The following is a 25890-nucleotide window of genomic DNA, read 5'->3' on the forward strand; positions in this document are numbered from 1 at the left end:
CTGGACCCATTCCAACAGCTCCGTGTCCTTCTTGTGCTGAGGACTCCAGAGCTGGAGGCAGTGCTCCAGGTGGGGTCTCACCATATCGGGGCTAAGCCGGCAGCCGGCACTTGCTAATTTACCTCTCTAACAAGAAAAAGCGTCACCTGTCACCGCAGCGTGGTCCGAATCCCTTGGTGACATGAGACTGGGACCGCGAGTCCGTCGTTTCCCTGCTCTCGCAGGCCAGCCCTACTCATCGGAACCCGCAGCGTAGTCCTGCCCCCGGCTCCTCCCGGAGTTGTGCTCCCCAAAAACCAGTGGCAGGGCAAAATTTCCCGTGCAGGCTGGGCTTTTCCTCACTTGCGCGGCTGCGAATGGTGTGACTTCACCAGCAGTACCGCCGCCGGGGCTCCGGCAGGGGCCAGGGGGTGCTCGGCTGGGGTGGGACGCGGCGGGGACGGGAGATGGAGGGAGCGTGCAGGCAGCCCCGCGTCGGCGACCGCGCTGGGGATGCGTCATTGAAGGAGCGTGCCCAAGCCTAGAGCTGAGCAGCCCAAAATAAAAAGCTCCTCGGCGTTCCTATTCGTCACGAGCGAGCGGGGCTTTTTAACCTGACGTGTGGAAACCAGTAGAAATCTAGAAAGGATGGCTCCGCTCTTCCGCCTGCATCTTTCGCTAGCTAAGAGCAAGTTTAAGTTAAGCCGCACTAAATTAAATTGAAATATAAGCATTCACGCGGGGGCTCGCGTCGGTTTAGCTGCACGAGTTGGAAAATGACGGAGCTTTGTAGCTTTGCCCTGTAGGCAAGGGCCAACAACTCATTTGGAAACAAGTTTAGTTGCGAGAACTTGTGTCACACTTAACCTTGGCTTGGGATTAATCATCAGTCAATGATTAAATTGAGTTAATGTAAATTAGGCTTGAATTGATTTAGGGTGGTTCACGTGGAGACTGTCCGGGTTTAACAAATTGATTTTAAAGAGAAACTTTTTCTTCAGCCCCGTGCGCTTCTGTGTATTGAACTGACATTCAGCTGCAGGGTGGGGGCTTTTCATTCCGTGCCTGTCGGAGGGCGATAACGCACGCACAGCGAGGCTCCTGATCTTTCAAACCCCCTCGGGGAAGATAGCGAGTCGCAATCCAGTTGTTCGGCCTTTCTCCCCGCTTCTCTCTTTCTCGGCGCTCTCTCCTGTACCCGGAGTAAGAGCAAGACTTTAAGTGCTGGTGAAGCCGCTCTTCGGACGCTCCGCAAATAATTCACGCGAAGGACCGCGCTCGCAAGGTGCCCAGATGTCAGCAGATCATGTAGGACCTTCCACCGTTAGGCCGTGGCACCGCCTCCACGTGCTGGCTCGTAGCACAACGAGCCATCTCTCTAAGACATCCCGAGGTTTCTCTGGTTTAGGGGCGCTTCGTTAGCGTTTGTTCTTGCTTTTGCTCTTTTTCTTTACAAGGAGGAAGGGAGCGATCTGGGCCCCATGCTGCCCTGTGCCCCCGTCTCCGTTGAACCGGCGGGATGGGCTGCGTGGCCATCCCGGCGTCCCACCTTGCCCGATTGAAAACCGGAGCGCTCATTTTAGAGAGGAAACAACCAGGAGGAACGAACACTTGGAACGTTTTTCAATTTTGGCAAAGCCAAAGGACGATGGCGTGTTTCGAAGAGTGAAAATAAAACATAATGCCAGCGCCGAGCAAAGCCTGATGCGAAAGAGGTTAGGCCGCGTTGGAGCGCTTCTTGGTGAAAATGAGACGTTTTCACCTCGCGCCTGAGGTGTGAGACATCTCGCCATGGCAGGAGGTGACCCGAGGGCTTTGAGTTGATATTGCAGCATTCAGAGTGGGGAAGGGTGAGGAGAGCGGTGACAACCCACCGCGCTCGGTCCACCCGCGTCAACCAAGGTGGTGGGCGTCGCGCTTAAGAGCTCGGCTCGTTAGGGTCGGGTGGTTTGTGAGTTTGATGAGGCTACTTTGGCCAAAGGCGGTGCTGAACCGGGGCTGGTGCTTCCTTCCATGCCCAGACGTGTGTCGAGCTCAGCAAACGCAAGTAGGTTCGACCAGGGGAAGAGCAGCAGGCGGTTGGTTCTGTGTGTCGTGCAGCAGGTTCTCAACCGATTTAGCACATGAGACTCACTCAGAAGCAGAGGACCAACGTCCTCTTGTATTAGGTGTCATATACGATATAGCTGCTTCCTGAAAGCAGGCTGGTTTTCTATACATCAGTCCCCATGGCTGCAACGTGAGCACCACAAACCGGAATAAAATAGCTAAAGGAAATAGCAGGGACGGTCTGACCCTCTCCTCTTTTTCTCTCTTCTTCCCCTCTCCAGGTCAAGCCTCCTCCTTCACGCAGCAGCCCCAGGACCAGGTGGTGATCGCCGGGCAGCCCGTGACGCTGCTGTGCGCCATCCCCGAGTATAATGGCATCGTGCTGTGGATTAAAGACGGGCTGGCCCTCGGAGTCGGACGGGATCTCTCCAGTAAGTCCTGATATTACCCCCGCCTCTACCAAGGAAGGGCAGGCGCAGCCCCAATATTTATTTGGGGAATAACAAGCATGTTCATCGCGACTACAAACCCTTCCAGCCAAACATAAGCGTTGAAACTTGGAAAAAAGAAACAAACAAACAAACTTTTTTCACTCTTGACTTGAGACAAAACGCTTGGGTTCCCAACCGGTGTGACCTGACCCTCTGGAAAGCCTTGCTTTGGTTTGGGTTGACTCTTGGAAACAAACGTCAGGTTTCCAAAATGTTTTGTAAACGTTGAAAGTGCCTGTTTTGACAATTCTCAAAAAAAAAAAAAAAAAAAAAAAAAAAGTCTCTGTTTGCGTCGGATAAATGCGTTTATTGCAATCCAGCAGAGCCCTCAAGTACTTGTGGCTTCCTTAAGCTGTACTTTTGGCAAATTATGGTTTGGTAATAAAATTCCCCGGACTTCTCGTCACTTAATCCCACGCGCGCATCGTGATTGAGGGTTTATTGCAACTGGCGAAGACTCTGGAACAATAGTGGAGACCTTACACGGTTTATTCTATATATTTTGCTGGAAAACACTCATTTTTTTAGTGAAATATTTCACGCCATGAAGGGAGGGCGTTTACTTGAAAGCCGGGAGGGCGCCGAGCCCTTCCAGGAGCTGCAGCCTTGTCCCCCCCCCGACCCCGAGCACAGCGCGGGTTGTACACGTGTGACGCTGCCACCGCTCGACTTCTGCAGGGCCCGGGGGGACCCGAGAGGGGTTTTCTCCAAATCCGCCAGCAGCATTCCGAAAATTCAGAAACCAGGGGAGGATTCGCGGCTCTTGGTCTCCGGGGACCCCGCAACTCCAAAGCGCGATGCCCGCTTTCTCTTTTCCTCTCTGTTTTAATGCATATAATTACTCGTTCCTCAGGTTTGTCCGAGTGAGCCGTCCCCTCTTCGACTGTTTTTCAAAGCGCCGCGCCACAACTTTTACATATATTAGAGAGCTGAGCTTTCCCTATACAAGACCTTGCAACACGAGCGGGCAACAACGGCTCCACTGAAGTACGTGGCGGATCTGAATGACTTCCACAATTAACGGAGCCGGGGCTGCTTTAAGCGAGAGGAGCTGCCAGCTCGCATGATACCAGCTCAGCCAGTCGTCTAATTAGCTAAATAGAAACAAACCCATCATTTGTCTTTCTCGCGGTTCAGGAGAGCAAATCCTGCTGTCGATGGCTTGCGAAACAACAGAAACACGAGAGCGTGCCAGGCTGCCTGCGTTACACAGCGCGTTAATCACGAGAGCAGGGCAGGATGGGGTGACGGCAGCCTTCCTTCCGTGGCGCTTCGGATGTCTCCAAAGGCAGGGCAGGCTGCTCAGGGCTCTCGGTACCCCCGCAGGCCCCCGCCCAACCTTTACGCAGCCTTAGTGGTGGACGTGTGCCAGGGTTTCACCCCACGCGCGTGCACGGCTGGCTTGAGGAGCTCAGGAAATCCCGTGCCGGGCCTCAGAAGGTGGTGGGTTTCCTGGTGGAAGGGCTCATCCCTTTTCCCAGGGATTTCACTTAATGCTCCTTCATCAGCACTTCTGTTTTGAACTTTTAGGGCAAAATCTGTAGTGTCCTGCCCAAATTTGGAAGGCCTCTCTCTCTCTCTCTCTCTCTCTCTCTCTCTCTCTCTCCTTGTGCTGGCTGCCAAGGAGGGGGAGAAGCTGACTCGGCTGCTGGGCGTTTGCTGTGGGGCAGCTGGGGCTCTGGGCCCGCGCTGGGTGCTCTTCATCCTTGGGCTCCTCCGTCCGGCTGCCTCCTGACTCGTGCTTTGCGTTCTGCAGGTTATCCGCGCTATCTGGTCGTAGGAGACCATCTGTCCGGAGAGCATCACTTGAAAATCCTGAGAGCTGATCTCCAAGATGACGCCGTCTACGAATGTCAGGCCATTCAAGCGGCCATCCGATCCAGACCTGCCCGGCTGACTGTCCTCGGTAAGTCCCGTCTCTCCGTCATATTGGCGGTTATTTGGGTTTTTTATTTTGTTCTGGCGGTTGCACTGAGCGGCTTTCTGACAAAATGTGTTGTTGCTAAATCAAGAGGTCTGGAAATGAATCCATCGTGAGAGCGATTGGGGGTGCATTTTGGCCCCAAATACAGCAGGAAAGGAAGCTGGCGAGGGAGCGGAGAAATTCTGGGATGAGTAATAGAGTCACAGAATGTTTGGTACTTCAGCTTTACAAATATACGTGCCAATTCAAGAGCGCACGCGCATAAATTCAAGGAGATGAAGAGTATCGGTGCGATATGCGTTGCCCTTGCTGCAGCGCGGGCCTGTGGCAGGACCAGGACTGTACCGCTTGAGAAAAGGCTGCTCTTCATCCCGTCCTACCTTCCTCCTGTATCTATTTTAATGCACATCTTTTAGCGTCGTGCCTTTCTCGGTAATTACTATTTCCCGTGAGCGACCCAGGAGGATGTCGCGTGAGACCGCAAACGGGCGACTGCTCCCAGCATCTTCTAAAGACCCTTTTCGGGTGGGGGGACGGGAGAGTGGCGCTGGCGAAGGTTAAAGGGTTGGCGAAGGGTTGGTGGTGCTTGTCAGGAGAGCTGGGGAAAGGCAGGCTGGCTCAGTGAGACCTCCCGGTACGGCTGCGGCTTCGGAGATGTTAACGAAAACGGTATTTCTTGAAAAAGCTTGGGCAAAAACCAGGCTGCATTGCTCCCGGATACGTCCTGATTATTCAACCCCCCAAAGTGAAACTATTTATATATTTAAGTTTGTTTAAATCGAAGGCTGGATTTGGGTTTTTGGTGGTTGGTTTCTTTTTTTTCCTTAGTTAAATTTCGGGAGGGGAGGGTGGGAAATGTTAAAAAAAAAAGGATCCAAACCAAGAGTTTTAGTGCTTTTAGTCGGGTCAACGCTAATTAGTCTTAAGCAGCCGAGAAAGTGAGTGAGGGAACTAGTTCTCCTGAAGGTGCGCCTGACCGGGCTCTGCGCAGCACCGCGAAAACAGGTTCTAACTTCCGCTTTGTAATTTCCTTTGTAATTTTGTCATTCCCTTGTAATAATTTCCCTTGTAATTTGGTTTTTCCCCCTCCGCCACCCTACAACGTATCCTACCCCCAAACCTACGCAACTGCCGCCTTCTCCCTTTCCCTGACCCCGCCGGTAACGATGATTTTCTTTCGATCCGTCCTTCTGCTCGGTCGACCCTTTGCAGCAGCTCCGAGCTCTGACGTGTGCCCAGACGTGCAAGAAGCCTGCAAACGAGTCGGCAAGCGGAACGCGGCTGTCGGGGGGCGGGGGGGGAGCTTTCTCGCTCACCGCCAACCTCGGCAAGCTGGGTCGCCTTCCCCTCCTTCGCCTGGGCTCCCTCCTTCTGTTGCGAAGGCAGGATGCGTTGCCGGAGCCAGACAAAAGAAATAATGTTATTTAATTAGAGCTAAAGATTTCCAAACTAATTTAGTCCCAGGGCGCACGGGCGGACGTCAGAGCTCAGAGCCGCTGCGAAGCGTTGATTGAGCGGAGAGATGTTTTCATGGATCAAAAGGAAATCGTTATTATCTGTGGGGTTATGGAATGTGTTGAGTAGATGGTAGTTAATGTTTATGCGAATATACATGGTAGTTGCTAATTGGTACATTTACCTAAGATGTTCAGCAGCTTATGTTTGCGGAGTGTTTTCCTTTTTAAGAAAATTAAAGTTACAGCGCATTCGACTTCAGCCCGATCGGTAAGAAAACGGGGCTCTGCAACGCGTCGGTAGCGCATCTTTCGCTTCCCACGTATTTACGCGGATGTTCCGGGGGGGGGGGGGGGGGGGGGGAACAATTTAAGGCTGGCCGGGGAGGTGCAGAGTGATGATCCACACCCTGGGAAAGGGACTGGAAGGTCGTTAGCGGTCAATTTGAGACCTTTGCGGGAGGAGGATGGCGTGTCCTGCCCCACCGGCAGCGAAGGTGGTCTGCCGGGCTGCGTGTTAGCCAGCCCAATGGCGGGGAATGGAACAGGCGATGGGACAAGAGGAAACGGCCTCAAGTTGCACCAGGGGAGGTTTAGGATGGATATTAGGAAAAATTTCTTCACCGGAAGGGTTGTCAAGCATTGGGACAGGCTGCCCGGGGAAGCGGTGGAGTCACCATCCCTGGAGGGATTTAAAAGTCATGTAGATGTGGTGCTGAGGGACATGGTTTGGTGGTAACTTGGCCGTGTTGGATTAATAGTTGGACTCGATGATCGTAAAAGTCTCTTCGAAAAAAAATTATTCTGTGACTCGGTGAGCTTGCTTTAGTCGTGAGCTAAGCATCCGTCTCTGGGGAGATGCAGATCTCCCAACTTTCATCTTGCTAGGTTAGGAAGGGATGCCTCATTTGAAGAAGATGCTTGTAGGACGTTCCTTCATCCCAGTCTGCCCAGCTTCGCCTGAGGCCTCAGGCATCACCTAGGCAGGAGGGGATCCCTGCGCCATCCCCAAATCTGCGTGCAAACCTTGGCGGCTCTCGAGGAAGCGATTTGTCCCAGCCGGAGCAGAGCTGGGAGGCTGTCGTGGCGCCGGGAGCCCAAAGTGTGCTGCTGGGTTTGCCAACGACTCGAGCGGCAAATCGGCCGGCTGGGGATGTTGGGGGCAGCGCTGGGGAACTCCGTCCTGCTCTGTCACATCCCAGCCTTGCTTCTGAAAAATACCGTGCTTGTTGGGTTTTATCGCGTGGGTTGGTGCTGCCTTGGCCGTTCTCGCCAGCTTTTCCACTTTCTTGGTATCAAGAAATCCCCTAATGCCTCCCAATTCCGTTTCCAGCTGCTGTCATTCATGTCTGACAACAGCTTTACGGGGCCGATGCCTCCTACTTCCCTGTTCAGATGCGGAGCTACACCGTATTTTAATTAAATATTTAAGGTTTTGTCACATTGTTTTCAAATCTACACGGTTAAATGCAGTGGAACAGATCATTCCATAGCCTTGGAAGTCCAAACACTCAAACAGATGAGCCTCTTGCTGTCATCAGCGTCAACGGAAGTCTTTTATCTGTAGAGTCTCAGGGATGAATGTTGCTCAGGAGCCCAGCTAACCCATCCCAAAGCCGAAGGACCCCCCCCGTCTCCAGCTCTCCTTCCCCTTCCCTCCTACCGTTGCTCCAGTTGTCCAGGGAAGGAGCCGCTGCTGTCTCTCCTAGGGACGTCTGCCCCAGCAGGGAAGGCAGCAGCTGATAAAACTGGTGAGATGGGATTTGGGAGTGGGAGACAGGGAAGGCATCCACGGTTTTTGCAAGCGGAGGATGTCAGGGCAGCAGTTTGGCAGGTTTGAGGAAGCCACTGGAGGGCTATTTGCTACCTGGTACATCTTTAACGGCAGGGCTTCTTAATTTATGATCTATTTAACTAAGCCGGGGTATTAATTAAATAAAGTAAGAGCCTGATTAGGACTTGGAGAAATTTAAAAATAAAATCAGACAGCAATCGAGCGAAATTGCAAAGCAAACACTTTGGCTGTAACCACCGGAGAGTTCCCTCCGGTCTTCCATCAAAGCTGGGAGCAGGCAGGGCAAATACAAGAGATTATATAGCCAACAGATGTGTGTTGTTAAAATATGCATCTGCCAGCCGTGTAGTTTAAGGAGCCAGAGGGCTGGCTTGTGGATCCTTCTGCACTCGGGGGACCGTGAATGAATTCGAGGCCCCGCCAGCCGAGCTGGGATTTGCAGACACGTTAATTAGCGTTGAGTTCCCAGATCTGGAAGGCAGCCGAGCGAGGAGAAACTTTGAAGAGAGCGTTGGCTTCCCCGGGAGGGAGGAGAGGGGAGGGGAAGGGGGGGTGCCCCGGCTCGCCCTGCCCGTCTGGCAGCGGCCTTGGGAAGGCTCAGCCCAGGATGGCCGAGGGTAGGCAGGAGAGCGGTCAAGCGAAGCGTGGCGAGACGTTGAAGATGTCCGTTGGACTGGATGCCCTTTAGAGGTGCCTTCCAACCCAACACACTCCGTGATTCTGTGTTGCGGAAGCCGGATGGTAGCATGGCTGCGCTCCTTCCCTGGCGTCTTGGCAGGAGCCGCTCCTGGTCGGCGGACAGGAGATGTGATGTCTCCAGCCCCGCCTGGTACCACGGGCTCTCCCGGCAAGCTGCTGTATCCTGCGGCTCGGCACAGGGAAAGGGCTGGCCCCAGAGAGGTGCTGGTGGGGACTCGGTGACAACCAGGACGAGGGGACCCTGGGGGTGTGAGGAGGGAGGCAGAGGAGCTACTTCCAGAGATTTAAGGTGAATAATTGATAGGCAATTAACTTGTACCTTCGCCTCCCTGTCTCCTCCCCCTCCACGGCCTCTTCTAACGTTAACTCTTGTCTCCATGGGTGTCCCTTTAGAAATAAAGCTTTCTTAAATCAACATGAATTATTGAACGCTACAGATTAAGTTAATTTGAAGTGAGAGCTCCTGTCTTTTAAGATGGTACAAGCCAGGGCCAGGAGAAGAGGAGGGTCATCCAGGTATCAAGCGCATTCGCCTTCAATCACAACCCTTTTCCTCTTTTTATTTTATTTTTTTTATTTTATTCCAGTCCTCTTTCTAGCCGAGTCTTCCCGGTCCTTCCCTGCAGAGTAGAGTAAGCTATTTCCATTACCAAAACGATCGCTGGCAGCTTGAGCATTTCCCGGCTTTCTCGCTCTTTAGCGGAGTTTGATCAGAAAACAAAGAGGCTGTGGCCTGGGAAAGACCATTTTTCAATATTTGTAACGCTGAGCTGCGGGGAGAAAATGTGGACGAGGCGACGTTTCAAATCCAGAAAGAGTTCAGCTTGGAACCATTTCGAGTATTTTTCCATGCTTTTTAACAGAATTCAGTTCTCAATGCAAAATTCAACCTAAACCAGCATGTAGAGTCAGGACGTCGATTCGGAATTAAAAAAAAAAAAAAAAAAAAGTGATGAAAATGCGATCATTTTCTTCCAGTCGGTCTCTTCTCCTTGAACAAGCTTGGGTCTTCACGAAGCTGCATTTTCTGCTGGGAATTTTTCCAGTGGCAAAATAGCAACCGGGTCTACTGAGACCGAAACAGAAACATCAAACAATCGAGCGCAAATCCCAAATAACCTAAATATTTGATGTCACGTCTGAGCAGCTTAAGTTTACAGCACTCGGAGCTGGCTCCTTTTCGTAGCGGAGGGCGGACTGGTTTCCTTGCTTCCATCTTACCCCTGTGGGGTTGGGAAGGTGTCTCCATGGGTTTGATCGTCCCCGGGCAGGCAAAGCCGGGGTCTCGGGGGGCCTTGGAGCTGTACAAATTCAGGGGGAGAGGCAACCTCTGCCTCGGGCAGTCCATAGCTGGAAAAACAGGTCAAAGAGAGGTACCGTACGCTAGAAACTCGGCTCTGGAGATGGGTCTTCCCAAGCTGGCCCTTGGGAAGTGCTCTTCTTCCCCCATTTCAGAGCGGTTTGCCGGCTTGTCTGGAGGAGGAGAAAGGCAAGGCAGCATCCACGTGAGCTCTGCTCTCCTTACTTTGAAGAAGACACGGAAAATTGGTTCACTTACGGAATCACAGAACGGTTGGGGTTGGAAGGGACCTTAAAGATCATCTAGTTCCGCCCCACGGCCATAAATCCCCATGAAGCACATCTTCGCTGGGTGCAATGCTGGATGCGACGAGGCTCTGCCAACCTCCTTGCTCCAGAATAACAACTTTCCAATTACACAAATACGGGGAGAGGAAAGGTAAGAAAAGGTTTCGTTTCACATTCCGTATATACCCGCCCTTCTGCTGCTTTCGCCGTGCTGACGAAGAGCTGCCAAGGTAGGGAGAAGCCGAGTGAAAACGGGAAATGCCCCATCCCTGAGGATCCCGGAGGGAGCAGCCACTGGGAAACCTGGAGCTTTGGCGAAGGCAGCCCAGTTTGCACGCGTCTTGTGACAGCCCCCGATGGGGCGTCAAGCCTGTCCCAGTCCAACAGTTAATACGCCACCGCGTGACCAGGAAATTTAAATATATATTCATCGAATGCATTAAAAAGGATAAGTATATTCCTTCCCAGCAGGCCAGGGCCGTAGCTGAGCAGTGGCTGGTGTTCAGTTGCACGGAGGGAAGTTCGTCTGGGCCAGGCCAGATGCAGCCTCCGCTCCCTCAAACCCTGGTCCAGCGTTACCGGCTCGCGCCATTTTGCGAGCAGTCTTGCAAAATTCATGTTTTCCTAAAGCCCCGGGGTGAGGCGGTAACCCTGAAAGTCTTCTTGTTCCGTACGTAAATTAACGGGTAGCCTTCGGCGCCGCAAAGCCAGGCTTGATTACTGAAGGAAGGTTTGTGTGCCTGGAAGCCCGTCGGTTTTCTTTGAACTGTATCCCTCGGTCTCCCAGCAGATACCCCTGCTCCCATCAAACTTCGCCTCGCTCACAACCTCACGGCCGCAGCAACACTCCCACCCGAACGCCGGAGACTGAAGGACCACAGAGTAAATAGGAAGAGACACGGGAAGAGAAATGATTAATGTTCGGGTTCTCGCGCCAATCTGTGATTTCTTGTCTTGATGCAGGGAGGGCCTGACCCCGGTTTTTATCGAACACAAAGCATTTGGCTTCTCTATGCAGAGTCTGCCGGTCTGTACCGAGCTGATGGATGCAAAGCACATAAAGCTGATAAAAAAGCCTTCCCGGCTCTCTGCCATCCCTTCGGATGCGGTGGTGGCGGCGTCCCTTTGCCCTCTGCCCGGCCCCTCTTGCTGGCGCTGCCCACTTCCCTGCCCCGCGCAGAGGAGCCGTGGGTGCTGTGATGGCCGCGAAGTTGTCGTGAAACGACGCGGGGCGGGGGGTCCTTGCTGAGCGTCAAAATCCTGCTGTGCTCGTCGCTTGTATCGCTGCGGCTGCGCCGCCTCCTGCTCCGGCCACAAACCTCCCTGCGTCTCGCACCCAAATCCTCCCGGCTTTGTGTAGGGCATCTGGGAGACGGTGCTCCCTCTGCATCCCATTGTGCGCCCTTCACATTCCACAGTGCTCCTTCTGCATCCCGTGGTGCTCCCTCTGCATCCCACAGCGTTCCCTCTGCATCCCGTCAGTGCTCCCTCTGCATCCGGTGGTGCTCCCTCTGCATCCCATCAGTGCTCCCTCCGCATCCCGCAGCGCTCTTTCTGCATCCCGTGGTGCTCCCTCTGCATCGCACAGTGCTCCCTCTGCATCCCAACAGTGCTCCTTCTGCATCCTGCAGTGCTCCCTCTGCATCCTGCAGTGCTCCCTCTGCATCCCACGGTGCTTCCTCTGCTTCCCGTGGTGCTCCCTCTGCATCCCGCGGTGCTCCTTCTGCATCCCACAGTGCTTCTTCTGCATCCCATGGTGCTCCCTCCACATCCCACAGTGCTCCCTCCGCATCCGTGGTGCTCTCTCTGCATCCCATCAGTGCTCCCTCTGCATCCCTCAGTGCTCCCTCTGCATCCTGCGGTGCTCTCTCTGCATCCCGCGGTGTTCCCTCTGCATCCCGTGGTGCTCCCTCCGTATCCCACGGTGCTCCCTCTGCATCCATGGTGCTCCCTCTGCATCCCGTCAGTGCTCCCTCTGCATCCCATGGTGCTCCCTCTGCATCCCACGGTGCTCCCTCCGCATCCCGTGGTGCTCCCTCCGCATCCCACGGTGCTCCCTCTGCATCCCGTGGTGCTCCCTCCGCATCCCGCGGTGCTCCCTCTGCCTCCCACCAGCCTTTCCCCTCTGCGTCACTGCACCGAACGGCTCCTGCTCCGCGCGGTGCATGCGGACAGAGGAGATTATTCTGCTTGATGGCCTGCGTGCCTCGCCGACACCTTGCATTCTGCATCACAAACCCCGCGCACGTGCCCATCTCCTCTTTGCTTTGCAAAGCGACGCCTGTTTCTCCCTCTCGCCAACCGCGATGGAGCTCCCTGGCTGTCCCCTGCCCGCGCTCCTCTGTGTCTGCCTTACACGTCCACACAGCGCCTGCTTTTGTGCCTCTCGTGCGTGCACGGATGCCGGATAGATCGCAGCGTTCCGCGTTCGGTGGCTGCTGGGCCGCGGGATCCGTCACCGCTGGGATCTTGGCGGGTTGTTAGTGACCTGACAAAAGTATTGACTCCCGCGCCCCTTGTCAGCCGGCGGCGAAGAATGAGGCCCTCGAAGCGTGACATCACCTGAGCGACAGCCCCCGCTTTCTCATCGATCCACCCCCCCCCCCTCCCCGCCCCGATGAAAAATGAAGGCAAGGCTCGGCAGGGCCAGCCGCGAAAGCAGAGAAGACGTTTCGGGAGAGGCTGGTGAGGCGTTTCTGCTGGGGGGTGCCTGCCCACCCCAGCTCTCTGCTTCTCCCCAGCCCGGGGAGGGGTGCGGGGGGGGGTGTTTTCTTGCGGCTGGGAGCTTGGCCGGCCCTATCCTGGGTTGTTTTTCCCATGTCTTGCATTTACCCGTTCCTTGGAGCTCAGCGTGGCCTTCGAAACGGGACAGCTGCGTCTTAATGATTGACCCGGGGGTGTCCTTTGTAATGAACGGGCAAATAACCGCCCCCATCCCAGGATATTCATCTCATGCTAAGGCAGAGGTTGGACGAACGGCCCTCTGGAAAGGGCTATTACTCTTTTTTGACATTAAAAGGGGCCTGGTGTGCTCAAATTAGCAGCTCACCGTGCAGATTCTCAAGTTGGTTTGGGACGACAGCAGCCCCCCCCCGCCGCTGCTTCCCCAGAGCCTGCCTTGGGCTGGTGCTTCTTTCCTGGGGTGCGCGGAGCGTTTGGGCTGCGGGCTCGGTGCCGTCCCTGCCCAGGCTGGCGTTGGAAGCTGCTGCGAGATGAGCAGCTTCGTAACCCAGCGGGAGGTGGCTTGGGTTGGCGGCCCCGGGCGACACTGTGGGCGCTGAGCTTACAGCAGGGTGGGGGGGGTCCCTACCCCAGACACCGCCGAAAAGGGGTCGCTTTCGGTGATAAATCATAAATGAGGGACCGCTTTAGGTGGCAAAGAGAGGGGGGTGAGGATGGACATGGTGTTGGATCACCCATCCAGGACCCGTCTCTCCCCGCTCCTCCTGGGAGTTAGGCTGAGGTTTTGCCCCCGGGCGGGGGGTGGGGGGGGCAGGCATGAAGCCGCGCTTTCGGGTTCCTCCGACGTGCTCAACTCTGACCTCCGCGGGGAGAGACGAGGGATTCACAGCAAGTTACGGATTTAACACCTATGATGAATCTCCATTACAGCATGAAATGAGAAAGGAAAACGCAGCTAAATGGAAGATCTCCCCTGGGCAGCAGGAGGCTGCAACTTAGGAGAGGCTGGGGAAAATAGAAGGGGAAAAAAAAAAAAAAACACACAGAAAAAAAAAATCGGGAACTAAGAAAAACCTTGTTCCTTTGATTAAATGTTGCAAAACCTTTGCAGGTTAATAGGAACGTAGATTAAAAGCCAGGGCTTAGACCCGTGACGCATCAGAGGTTTCCAACTCTGTCGCTCCTGCTGCTCGTGACGAGGGGAAATGAAATATTGCTGATTCCTGGCCCCTCGGGAGCTCGGGGGAGCCAGTCCCCAGCACCTGGGACCAAGCCCTCCGTCACCCCACCAAGCGTAGCCTGGCCCTGCATCAGTCACCTCCCTTTGGGAAAAACCAACGGAGCATCCTTCCCCGGCAAGCGCGCCGATGCCTCTCAGCTGGGACTTGGCTCCTGACTCCCAAACACAAGGCTCCTGGGGTCCCACCTCCGTAGTGTCCACCCCTGCTTCCGTAGGGTTAATCCCTCTCCCGAGGCATCCGTGCAGCCAGCGGTGACCCGAGAAGCGATTCGTATTTCGGAGTCTCCCCTTGAGCTGGGTGTGGGAAGCAGAAACTGGAGTGGAAGCACCTCGCTGGAGATGAATTCCCACGGGGAGGAGGTGTCAGTAGGTGGTGGCTTTGCCGGAGGTGCAGGAAGAAAGACAAGCTGCGGTGACAAAACAGGGGCTTAGCACGGGGAGGGGGAAACCAGGGAAGGGGCACCCAGTGTGCTGCCTGCTCGGCCCGTCCGCCCGGCGGGGCGGGCGGAAAGGGGATCCGGCGATTTATGGCTTGGGTGGAAACGCACAAGCCCCAGGTTCATTTCCGCGCTGCCAAAGCCTCCACGCCCGACCTTGAGGGAGTCCTTCAGGCCCACGTCCCTCCCCTAAAGGAAGGGAAAAAGGACCGGGGTGAAGAAGCGGAAACGGGAAACTTTGGGTCATAAACACGATGTGCCGGGTACCCGGTGTTCGCTGCCGTTACGGCTGCGAGGTGGGTGATATCCAAGAGGTTTGGGGCAGTCAAGTTATTTCTGGGGTCGGGCAGCGGCCGAGGCAGAAGTGCCGCAGAGTCATACTTTTTGGAGACAAGTGTCTGTATTCTCCTTCGAGTCATAAATCACGCAGGAACTGAACTCTCCTGCCTGTGACCCAGCACAGCGCCCGGGGGATCCTCTCACTGGCCTTTACTCCGGGCGATGCAGTGGGATTGTACGCCTGGGTTCGGATCATCCCGGGAGCATCCGCGTACCCGCCGAGGCCGTTGCTTATTCAGGTTGTTGCTAGGGAGGTCTGCGGAGATTTCTCGTGGTGGGTGAGAAGTGACTTTCAAATCAGAGGCAGCATGAAAAATTGCAAGGGGAAAATAAAGGCTTTCGTGGTAGCGCGTTTAATTGCTAACGAAGACAAAAATCACACCTCTCGCGTTTGGTTCGCCAGCCGAAGCCCAGACACCAGCTGCCCCGTTATGTATTTGATGCCGACTGGTAGCTTAAAAAGACGCAGAAGGTATTTAATGATAATGATAATGATTTACATTTATATAGCGCCTGGTATCCGCTGGGATCACAAAGTGCTTTATATATCTGCGGATAAAAATATAGAGGATAACAAGCACTCCATCCATCACCAAATCTCAGCCGCTGCCCCGGCGAGGCTGCAAGCTGCTCAGGAAAGAGTCGCTGCATTTCCAGAGCCGCTCTCCCTCCTCGTTGCTGTGGCACTCGGGGTGCCGTGCGGTAATTTTGTAATAAAACCAGGTGATAAAAAAAACACTTGAAAAACAACAGTGTCATAAAAAGGAGAACCCTCGCTGTCATAAAGCCGCATGCGGCAGAACAGGAGGGGAAACTTGAAAGGGAGAAGGTTATAAATAGGGACTGTCACTGTCACAGAAGCCGGCTCTGGAGGAGAGATGTCTTACAGCTCCTCCGTGTTAGAAGGTGAGGAGCTTGGCCAGCAGCAGCATCTCCAAAGGGCTGGTCCCCTCAGAGCTCTGCTGGTCAGAGAAGGACCTCCCAAGCTCAGCTTGGAGGTGGCAACGCAGGGGAAAATCCCAACTTGGAAGACGTTTCTGCCTCCGTGCCCTGCTTTGTCCTGCTGCAGAGCAGGTCTCCCGCGGGTTGGGTGCGATCCAAGCGCCTTCCTCCTCCAAGCTCCGTGAGCGAGCTCTGCCGGCAGCTCCGCGTCTCTCCTAGGAGGCAGAGCCCCTGGGTCGAGACCCTTGGGTGGCAGCGCCTCCCTCAGCTGGCTCAGGGAGGCAGGGGAAGGGAGGGGGAGGAAGGAAGGGAGAGAGGAATCGAGCCTCTTAGAGATAGTCATTCAAAATTCATAGGCGCAAAAATTGCAGCCTGCATGGATTTGTTTCCTTTTGGAAATTACAGGAAACTACAGGCACCGACAACTGTTATTCAAATAGCCACTTTAGATGATTAGGATGGCAGGAGGCTGTACTTACACATGCAGACCCAATATAATCAGGCGCCAGGCAGGGCGGGAAGGCAAGGCCAGGCAGAGGGAAGCTGAAGGAGCGTAAGGAGCCGGCAGGGAGGCTCTGCGGAAAGAGGCCCGGGGCCGAATCCAGCCCCGATGTTGCGGGCTGACGCAGGAGCGTCCTATTGACTTCCCCTGGGCTGGAGAGGCGGCGGGTTTGGGATGGTAAGGGAGAGCGGGGAGGCGGGGGGCGATTCCCGGAGGAGGTTTCTCACTCCTGGCAGGCGGCGGGCAGGTGGTGCGCGGGTACAAGCACCTTCCCTCTGCCCCCTCCCCTCCTCTGCACGTGCATCGCGGCCCGGAAACCCCCCCCGCGCCCTTGCCTTCTTGCACAGGGATGCGTGATCGCTCCCCAGCCCCTTATAAATCAAGAAAGAGGGAAAGATTTTACCGACCCTGCTTTTTTTATTCTTTTTTTTTTAAAAAAAAAAAGAGAAGAAAAAAAGCCACACGCACGCGCCAAACCCTGAGCAAATATTGTTTTGAGGATTGGCCTGAGGGTCAGCAAGGAAATGCAGGCAACACATCCGAGCCACTGAAGAGTGGAAATTGTATAATAAAAATAGACTCTGCGGTACCAGTGGAGGGGAGGCTCCCAGCTTTTCATCCGGAGAGCTGTTTGTTTTCCTTTTAAAATGTTTCTCCGGGGTGCCAGTGGTGGCGTGCGGTGCAGAGTGGCCACGAGCGTCTCGCCTTCTCCCTCGCCGCTCGCGGCGGCGCCTCCCGCTCCGCCAAACCCTCTCCCCGGGCCGCCGAGCCTTCTTCCTGCCCATGGACGGCTTCCAGCAACCTGCCGCGTCTTCGCGAGTCGCTCAAGGTGTTTGTAAATGTTTGCACGCAGGCGAGCGTCCCATCTGCGGGCGCGTTGGGCACGCGTTGGCAGGCGCCAACGCGCGGCTTGGCAAGCTTTGTAGCCGGCGGCACCGGCGGCGAGCCGGCAGGCCTTGCGGCATCCAGTGCTTCGCCGCGGGGGGCCGGACCCCAATACGGACCCTCCGGGGTCCTCAGCTTGCCAGACCCACAGCCTCAGCCATCTCTGTGTCTACCTCCTTTCCCTGGCCGAACGGTCACGGAGGACTTTAGCTACTGTCGAGCTATTTTCCTGGCTCGTCCTGGCCAAGTGAGCCTTGTTCTAAAGCACCTGGGGGGATGGACAACGATGATGCGCGCATCTTGGGAGGGAGGGAGACCTGAAAGGACAGAGCAGGAGGTCTTGATGGGGCTGACTTTCAAGCGCAGCCAACTCAGAAGGAAGCTTTGCCACCTTGTACGGCTGAGGAGACCTTCCCAAAACCCCTAAGTTCTCCTTAAAGGTGGGCAGCAGTCAGCTGGACCCCTGCTTCCCCCTCCGTGGTGCTTTTTGGGGTGACCTTGAGCCGTGCGTTGCCCGGACGCGGGTGCTGACGAGCTGATTTGCACGCTCCAGCTTCCCTTTCTTGTCTTTACAAGTGCTTTTCTCTCATACGGTAGTACTTTGCAAAACTTCACAAGCTTTTAGTGGTAAGGCTTTTGCTAAGAGGCCGTTGATAAACGTGGAGGAGACGGCAGGAAGGCTTTAGTGCCGTATTCTCTTCCTTTCCATTGGAAAAAACGGCTTATCTACTTCGGAGAATACAGGTTCTTCCTCCTTATCCGCGCTGAAATCTTATCTAAACTGGTCCAGGTGGCGGAGCCGAGAGAAGGAAATAATTAAGCAAGAGACAGGTGAAATGCTGACATTATTATTACTTAAATGGCCCAAACCTTTTACCTCATGTATTTTTATTTTCTTTTATTGTAGTTTTTTTTTACTGCCGGTGACACCCAACAAGGGAGAAATTGGCATTTCCAGGTTATCTTCCCCATCCGCACGCACGCAACTTGGCCCCCCTCCTCCCCGCCCAAATATAAATCTCCTTTAACTGGTCCTGTTGGCAAGACAGAGAAATAATTAAGGCGAAGGTGGCTGAAATGTTGATGTTATTACTGTAATGCAGCAGCCTGTTTAGTTTCTTTGCCGATGAAATGCAACCAGGGGAAAATCAGTTTTAAAGATTACCTCCCAGAGATGCAAATTGAGGAGCGGAAACCATGTAGTCAGGAAGAAATGGTCTCAAACTAGGAAACATTTCAAAGTCTGTGACAGTCTCTTAGGGGCTCTTAAGACCACAATTTACCTTTTGACTGCATTCTATTTTCTCTGAAATCCTTTATTTCCCTCTTATTTATTGACTGGAGAGACAGCACAAAAACGAGAAAGTGATTCTGCAGCCGCTGGTCTTAAAAATCCATAGAAGAAAATTATTCTCAAGAGGGCGGTTTTTTTATTGTTGTTGGGCTCTTTTTGGTTTTTTTCCCCCTGCTCCCTTCTTTTTTAGCACTCTCTGTGAACCAGGGCTTAATTGAATCACTTTGCCATAGAGGGGCCTAGAACCGGAAGGTATCAAGGTCAGCGCCGTCTCGGAGCGAGAAGCCCTGATTAGAGAGGTGGGAACCACGGCAGTAACGCGGCGGGATGCAGAGAGCCTCCAAGGTGGCAGCGAATGTATTGGGAGGCGGCAACTAATCACAGTGATGCGCTCTGGACGGGCTCACTCTCGTTTCGGGGATGGCACCGCGGATTAAGGAAATGTGCACCTGGGGTGCTCGGATGAGCATCACGCTCTTGGATGAGCATCGCGCTGTTGGATGGGCATCGCGCTCTTGGGAGAGCGTCGCGCTCTTGGGTGAGCATCACACTCTTGGATGAGCGTCGTGCTTTTGGATGAGCATCGCGCTCTTGGGGGAGCGTCGCGCTCTTGGGCGAGCGTCACGCTCTTGGGTGAGCATCACGCTCTTGGGTGAGCATCACGCTCTTGGGTGAGCATCGTGCTTTTGGGTGAGCATCGGGCTCTTGGATGGGCATCGCTCTCTTGGGTGAGCACCGCGCTCTTGGGTGAGCATCATGCTTTTGGGTGAGCATCATGCTCTTGGATGGGCACCATGCTCTTGGATGGGCATCGCGCTGTGCTCTTGGATGGGCATCGCGCTCTTGGGTGAGCATCTCTGGCAGCGGCAGGAGGGGATCGATGAGCCTCCCTGCCTTGCCTTGCCATTCATGCTGTTAGCGTGCGCTCCTGTCGCGGATGGAGTGATGCACTTCACTCGTAGCGCGAAGCAGCAATGTATTTATTGATATAAAACAGGGATTTAACGAAGTTCGATGGTAAATGTAACAGTGTTTTAACAAGATCCGACGGCAAGGTACACTTGGTTAGATACTGCATAGAGGCCAGGGTCAGACAGAGCTGCCGGGGAGACCCTCCCATTGAGTGGAGGTTCAGAGAGGACCCCCCCGCCTTTCTGGACTCCTCCTCAGATCCAGGTGCAGCTGGATCCAGTCCTAGTCCCAGACTTGATCAACGGTTTATGGCTAAAGGATTATATATGCACAATCCATCTTTTATATCGCTTATCTAACATCTCAAAGTGTAGCGTGCTGTCAATCGCTTACTGAGGATCTGCTGCATGAAGGAATCTCTCGATCTCGAGGAGTAACGTTGAGTGACGTCCCAGCTCGAGGGGAGATCCTGGCATGCAGGAGAGCTCAAGGGCTCCTGGGCTGTTCACTGTTGCTGGGGGTGAGATGATTGACCCATAGTCATATTTGCGTTTTGACCCACGGTATCAGGATTGCTCAAGTTCACCCTTGGCTATCGTGTTGTTTTCTGTCTCCCCAAAACCACCTTGAGCCGGCTGCAGCCATCACGACTAGATGCACCCATGGTGACCGCCGCGGATGGTTATCGCTTGGGCAGGGTTACGGGAGATAATTGAGTCGCTCGCTTGCTGCCGGAGAGAGAAAGCCCTCTCCTTGCAGCGGGGAGGCAGGGGCTGCTCCCAGACGCAGACGTTGCCGTGGGACGGGCAGCCAGGCTGGCTGGCGTGTGGTCCCTCCCAGCAGGTCAGCTCAGGGATCTGCAGAGCACCGGTTCAGCGAGGGATGCTTTTCAGCAACCCTAGAGGTCACCAACCAACTGCCCTTCACCCCCCTTCCCAGGTGTCTCCAAGGCCTCCACCTTCCTCCTAGGAGCGCACACATGTCCATCTGCGTCTCCCTTCCAGCTGGCTTTAGCTGGAAGCCCAGAGCCTGCTCCCAGTGTGGTCCCAATATCGCATCCCCTTGGCCTTGCCCCTGCCCTGGTGACATCCTGCTCCTCACGCGGTGATTTCCCCCCCCCGGCCACACACGCACGTGTGTCGTGCGCACGTTTCTCGCTGTGGGTGTTCCCTGCCGGGAAGGGTACCGAGACGTGCAGAAAAAAATTAAAATCATAAAGATGTCCCGCAGCGCTGGCCTAGTTAGACCGTACCCAGCTGTGAGCTAACTCTGCTGCCCAAGCGAGCCCCCCGGAGACGGCTCTGCTTGGGAGGAAATAACTAGATTAAAAAATAGCGCATCAGCTTAGGCTAATATGGGTCAGAATCCGCGCAGCGCAGTAATTAGAACCTAGATATCGGAGATGAAATCCTTTTAGGCCGTCCAGCCCGTCTTTCGGCTGGCTGTGTTTAATTACTCTTCTCCTGGCTCCTCTCGGCCCTGCTTTCTCAAAAAGGACCACGTTAGGACATCTCCCGCCCCCCCATCACTAAGGGTGGCCACTTCTCGATACTTCTCTGCTTAGTTTCTGAGGTGGCACCAGAAAAGATCTGGGCAAATCCGCCCGAAAGTCACTCCTGGCCGTGCTGCAAAGGTCGAGCTGTGCCTCTCCTCCTTCCTTCCTCCGCAGGACTTCGGGTGGTACCCAAAGGTACCACCAGCCTGTCAAGGGCTTCCGTCCTCGACGGGCAGCACGGGGACGTCCGCGGCGGGACGGCGGTGGGGTGGGGACAGGGAGCACCCACTGCTCTGGGAGATGCCTCTGGGAGAGCTGCAAGAGGGGTTACAGGCTCAGGAAACCTCCCGTTAGATCTGGAGCGAGGATTTCCGCGCGCAGGCTCCTCGGATCGGGCTGCTCCCATTTTCTGGCTCGGTGGCTTTCTGTCTCAGCTCCCCAGGCAGGACTCGGAGGTACTTTGCTTCCTAGCGCCGTTCAAAGGTACCTTTGACTGGCACAAAGGCAGCAAGAAGGATGGAAGAGTAAAATTGCAGAGGTTTGAAAAGTTTCCCTTTTGGAAGGAAGGATTTTGCTACGATTGAACTGAAAAAAGACTGATCGGGGCAAGATCGCCGCCGGAAAGAATCCGTTTCTTTCAAGCCCACCTGCCTTGAAAATTGCCACCCTGGGTGTGCGTGTCCCCGTTTGCCTCCCTGGACTCCGACAGCTGCCGTGTGGCATCTCCCGTGCTGGGCGGTGGCGCGGCTGGGAGCCCCAGGCTCTCCTGGAGGCAGGAGCTGTGTCACAGGAGGGCTTTGGGGGACGGGGTCGGGGGGGTGTGTGTGTGTCTGCATCCCTTAACGTGACTGAAAAATGAAATCGGAGCCGTTACCACCCGTCTCCCCTCTTTCTGTGTAGCCTGCCTGCTATTCTTCCTATCTCCTCTACCCCTTATCTGATTTCTGCCGCCGTTGCAAACTCCGGGAGGAAGAGCATCCCTGGGGATGCGGGTGGAGGCAGCGAGACCCCTCACCCTGCAAGCCGTGTCCCCCCCCACCGCCCCCGGCCGGGGCCAGGACACCCCGCTTCCCTCCGCACCTCCATTGCTGCGGCGAGAGCACCCTCTCCTGTCTCAGCCTGCCTCACTGCATTTCTTTCCCCTGCTCCCTTCCCCAGCGGAGAACCCGGCGCTGAGGTTCTCCATCCCCTACCGGGGTGAGGACGCGGCTGCGGGGACCCCCATCGTCCCGTCCTCCAACCCGCCGAGCGCCCCAACGGCAGCACCGCAGTCGGTTCGGAGAACCGGGGGTGGGGGGGGGGGAATATTTAAGTAAAAAACAATTTCTAGGAGAGGTCTGTTATAGTTACTAATTAGATCTGGTTATAATTATCTCTCTTTGCGGTCCCATACCTGCCGCGGAATAGCTCCAGTTCCTCCTAACAATTAACGGAGAAAGTCTTTTATGATACACTGGGTGATTACGTTGCGATTGCAGCCTCCGTGGCGAATGCCGCCTTATTAAAGAGGGGCCGATATTTACAGAAGAACATTGTGATCAAATTAGGCTCCATTTAACTGGAGTAAATTAAGAATACGGGGTTTTTTTCATCTGCTTCCCTTTCTTTTCTGCCACGGAGTGGCCTCCGGGTTGGTTCGTAATGCTCTGCGTCGATTGCGGTACTTGACTGGGCAAAAACATCCAGAAAGCGGCAACAAACCCTTCCTCTGGCTTGCCTCTGCGGGAAATCTGCCTTCGCGTCTCCCTCTCGCTCCTCCTCCTCCTCCTCCTGCTCTTACCGAGCCACAAAAACTACAGGGCAGGACCCAAATCTCCAGCATTTCCACCCCCCCACACGCTCATCGCGCGCGCTCGGCTCGGGGCGTGGGTTTTCTCGGAGCCATAGCGGGAGGGCTGGATTTCCCCCGGCGATGCTCAACCCAACGCTGGCCTGCGCTGAAGGCGCTCCTTCGTAAGTCCGAAGCGAAGGCTGGCGCTCGGCGTTAGCAAGAATCGCGCAACGAGGAATTCGGAGATTTGTTGTGTTGGTTTCGTTTTGTTTTTTTTTTAATAGCGGCGGGCCAAGCAATATAATCATCGCGTGGTTTGAGGGTGGGTTGGTTTGGGGTTTGGGGTTATTTTTTTCTTTTTTTCAGCATTATTGGTGAGCGGAGCGTGATTTTCTGCGAGGTTTGAGGCTGTCCAGAGGTATCCAGAAAGCAGCTGATGCAAACTTCTGGCCGCGGCAGGGCGGTGTGCGTTATGCGGAGTGTGGCTTCGCTTCTCCCCAGTATTATTTCATCCGAAATAATAGTGTAGCAGAGGATGGCGGAGGTGATGAATAATATAGTCTCTGGCCCAAGCCTTTGGATAAATTATCCCTTCGGTTCAAATCCATGAATTTGACAGGCTTTGCAAATTGCGTCTTATTACGGATTCACCAACTTCTCCACCTTTGCTTGATTGCCTCAGCCCTAATCCTCCAGATCAAAGTCGCGCCGAACCGGGAATGGGGAGGGGGGGGGGCCCTTATTGCATCTTTCAGGTTTTTTTCCCTTAATCCGGGAGCTCCACCCTTAACGCTTAACGCTCCCTGGGCAGCGTCTGCGGGCTGAACCTCCATCCCGGCAGCTCCGCTTGGAACTTGGAATTCCCAGTTGGCCCCTAGATGTGCAAAACCAGGCCAGGCGCAGTGACTGGTCGTCCTTCTGCAGTGGCGAAGGGTTAATGCGGACCGCGCCGTCGGCGTTTGAGGGAGGTGGACACGGGGCACGTTTCAGGTGGACTTTGGGGAGATGCTTTCTAAAGGTGCAGTGGGTGGGATGAAAGCTTTGGCGGTGGACGCGTCGAGTCGCTCTCCTCTTTGTCCTTTGTTTCAGGGGAAGAAGCTCACGTGAAGCCTTTGCTAAGGTTTTACACAGAATCACAGAATGGTCGGGGTGGGAAGGGACCTCTGGAGATCACCCAGTCCAACCCCCTGCCAGAGCAGGGTCGCCCAGAGCAGGTGGCACAGGAACGCCTCCAGGCGGGGTTGGAATGTCTCCAGAGACGGAGACTCCACCACCTCTCTGGGCAGCCTGCGCCAGGGCTCTGCCACCCTCAGGGTGAAGAAGTTCCTCCTCGTGTTTAGGTGGAACTTCCTATGGTCAAGTTTGTGCCCGTTACCCCTTGTCCTGTCCCCGGGCACCACCGCAAAGAGCCTGGCCCCATCTTCCTGACACCCCCCCTTGAAGTATTTAGAAGCGTTGAAAAGGTCCCCCCTCAGCTGTCTTTTTTCCAGACTGAAGAGACCCAAGTCCCTCAGCCTTTCTTCACAAGAGAGGTGTTCCAGTCCCCTCGGCATCTTGGTAGCCCTTTGCTGTCCCCTCTCCAGCAGTTCCCTGTCCTTCTGGAAACGGGGAGTCCGGAACTGGGTGCAGTTTTTGTCTTCTTCTTTCTTCTACTTCTTTCCTCCAGGGAGAAAGAAAGAAGAGAAATGAGTTGAAATGAGGGGGGAAACCTTCCTTTTTTCAGTTTTTTTTTTTTTGTCATTGGAAAGCTGAAAAATTCCATATTGTCTGCCCCAAGTGAAACGGTGGAGGTTATTGTCCTTTCTGCGAAAGCGTGATGATTTCCGAGGAGCTCTTTTGCCGGCTTTTTTCAGGGACTGTGGAGCTGGCAGCCAGCAGGGATCCCTGGTGGGCCAGGGGGGGCTGGAGGTGCCAGCGGTGCAGGTCACTTTGCCTCATGGTGGCACGCGTGGTCCTTTGGTAGCTGCCAAGATGGAGCGAGAGGCACTGAGATAACGAGGTGGGAAGGGCAGAACCACCCTCGAAGGGTGTTTGTGCTGCTCCCATTCCTGCACCCCAAGCGTTTCCCTTGGGAGACGGGGCTGGCGATGGTCCTGCCTGAGGATTTTCCTCCTGCAGGTCCTACCCTGGGGAATCGGAGAAGGAAAGGGAGCGTTGGCTATTCACGTCGCACCTGAACATTCGCGAGAGCTGCGGATTATCCAGCCACGTCACCCAGGCTGGGCTGGGACGTCTTTCTGGAGTCCTACCACCTTCCTCCAGCAGCCTTGTTGCAGTGAAGGGGAAAATTAACGATGCTTTTTTGCTCTGGGGACAATTCCTTCCTGCCAGTCGCTTTTGGAAACCGGCACGTCGGGGTTTTTTTACATTTGCGAGAAGCACGTAGGGGGTTGTTGGGGAAGAGGGGGCCATCTCAAGCCAGGTGTCTGAACCGCGGAGGGTCTAAAAGAGGAGGAACCAAACCCTCTTCAGGCACGGCAGAGCCGAAGCCCTGCGGGAGGTTTTCTCCCTCCCCCGTTTCTCAGCCTGCCTTTGCGTTAGTGCAGCACAACAAAGAGTTAATTGAATTGGTAAAAAAAAAAAAAATAATAAGCCCAGGGCAGAAGCAGCAGCAGCCTTTTCTCCGTGGTAATGAGTCAGAGGTTTTCTTAACGTATCCCTGCTCCTTTCATCGCTCTCTTGACCCCTCCGCGTTGCCGCGCACCCCGTTCCTGGTTAGGATCTCCAGCCGGTCTTTGTAGCGTATTGTCAGCCCTAATTGCTTTCTGCTGGGGCCCGTAACATCTACGGTTCGGCAAAAGAGGACGGAGGAATCGGTGTATTAATCCCCTTCGCTACGATGCCCGCGGCACTGGGCGTCCCTACTCGCCCGCCCCTTCGGAACGAATGGGGACGGCAAGGAGCGGTCGGGGTACACCGGTCCCTTTCCCTTTGGGGCTGCGAGACCACGATTTAGTTGGAGGCGAAATCACCAGAGAAATAACGACAAGCCTCGGGTGAGGTGGGGGGGGCAAATCGCAATGTCGCGCTGTGATCCCGGTCAGCTCACGCGAACCCCCCCGGAGAGGGGCTGGCAGGAGCCGGGGTGAGCCACAGCCGGGGAAACCCCGGGGCGATGCTGGGGGGGCTGCCGGACAGCTTGCCGGTGGGTGGCACGGCACGTGGGAGGGACCTGCGGGGGCAACCGGTGTGTCTGGAGGAAAACCAGAGCCTTAGAAGGATGCTTTTGTGTTTTCTGTGCTGTAAGATGGCACAGTGCTTGTTTTAGCCCTGGGGGGATGGAGTGTAGTGACCAATATCATAGAATCATAGAATGGTTCGGCTTGGAAGGGACCTTAAAGTTCATCTGCCCTGGGCAGGGACACCTCCCACCAGCCCAGGTTGCTCCAAGCCCCGGCCAACCTGGCCTTGAA

General features: G+C 54.9%; 1 protein-coding gene across 1 annotated transcript in view; it reads left to right on the forward strand.

Moving 5' to 3' along the window:
- Positions 1 to 25890, forward strand: part of KIRREL3 (kirre like nephrin family adhesion molecule 3) — a 141232-nt gene that overhangs the window by 33247 nt on the left and 82095 nt on the right. The window contains exons 3-4 of the mRNA XM_054223277.1: positions 2310 to 2459; positions 4276 to 4425. Coding sequence (XP_054079252.1) covers positions 2310 to 2459; positions 4276 to 4425 — 300 coding nt within the window. The remainder of the gene's footprint in view (positions 1 to 2309; positions 2460 to 4275; positions 4426 to 25890) is intronic.

This window comes from Rissa tridactyla, chromosome 17 (genome assembly GCF_028500815.1).
Source record: "Rissa tridactyla isolate bRisTri1 chromosome 17, bRisTri1.patW.cur.20221130, whole genome shotgun sequence".
In the NCBI taxonomy this organism is placed as follows: domain Eukaryota; kingdom Metazoa; phylum Chordata; class Aves; order Charadriiformes; family Laridae; genus Rissa; species Rissa tridactyla.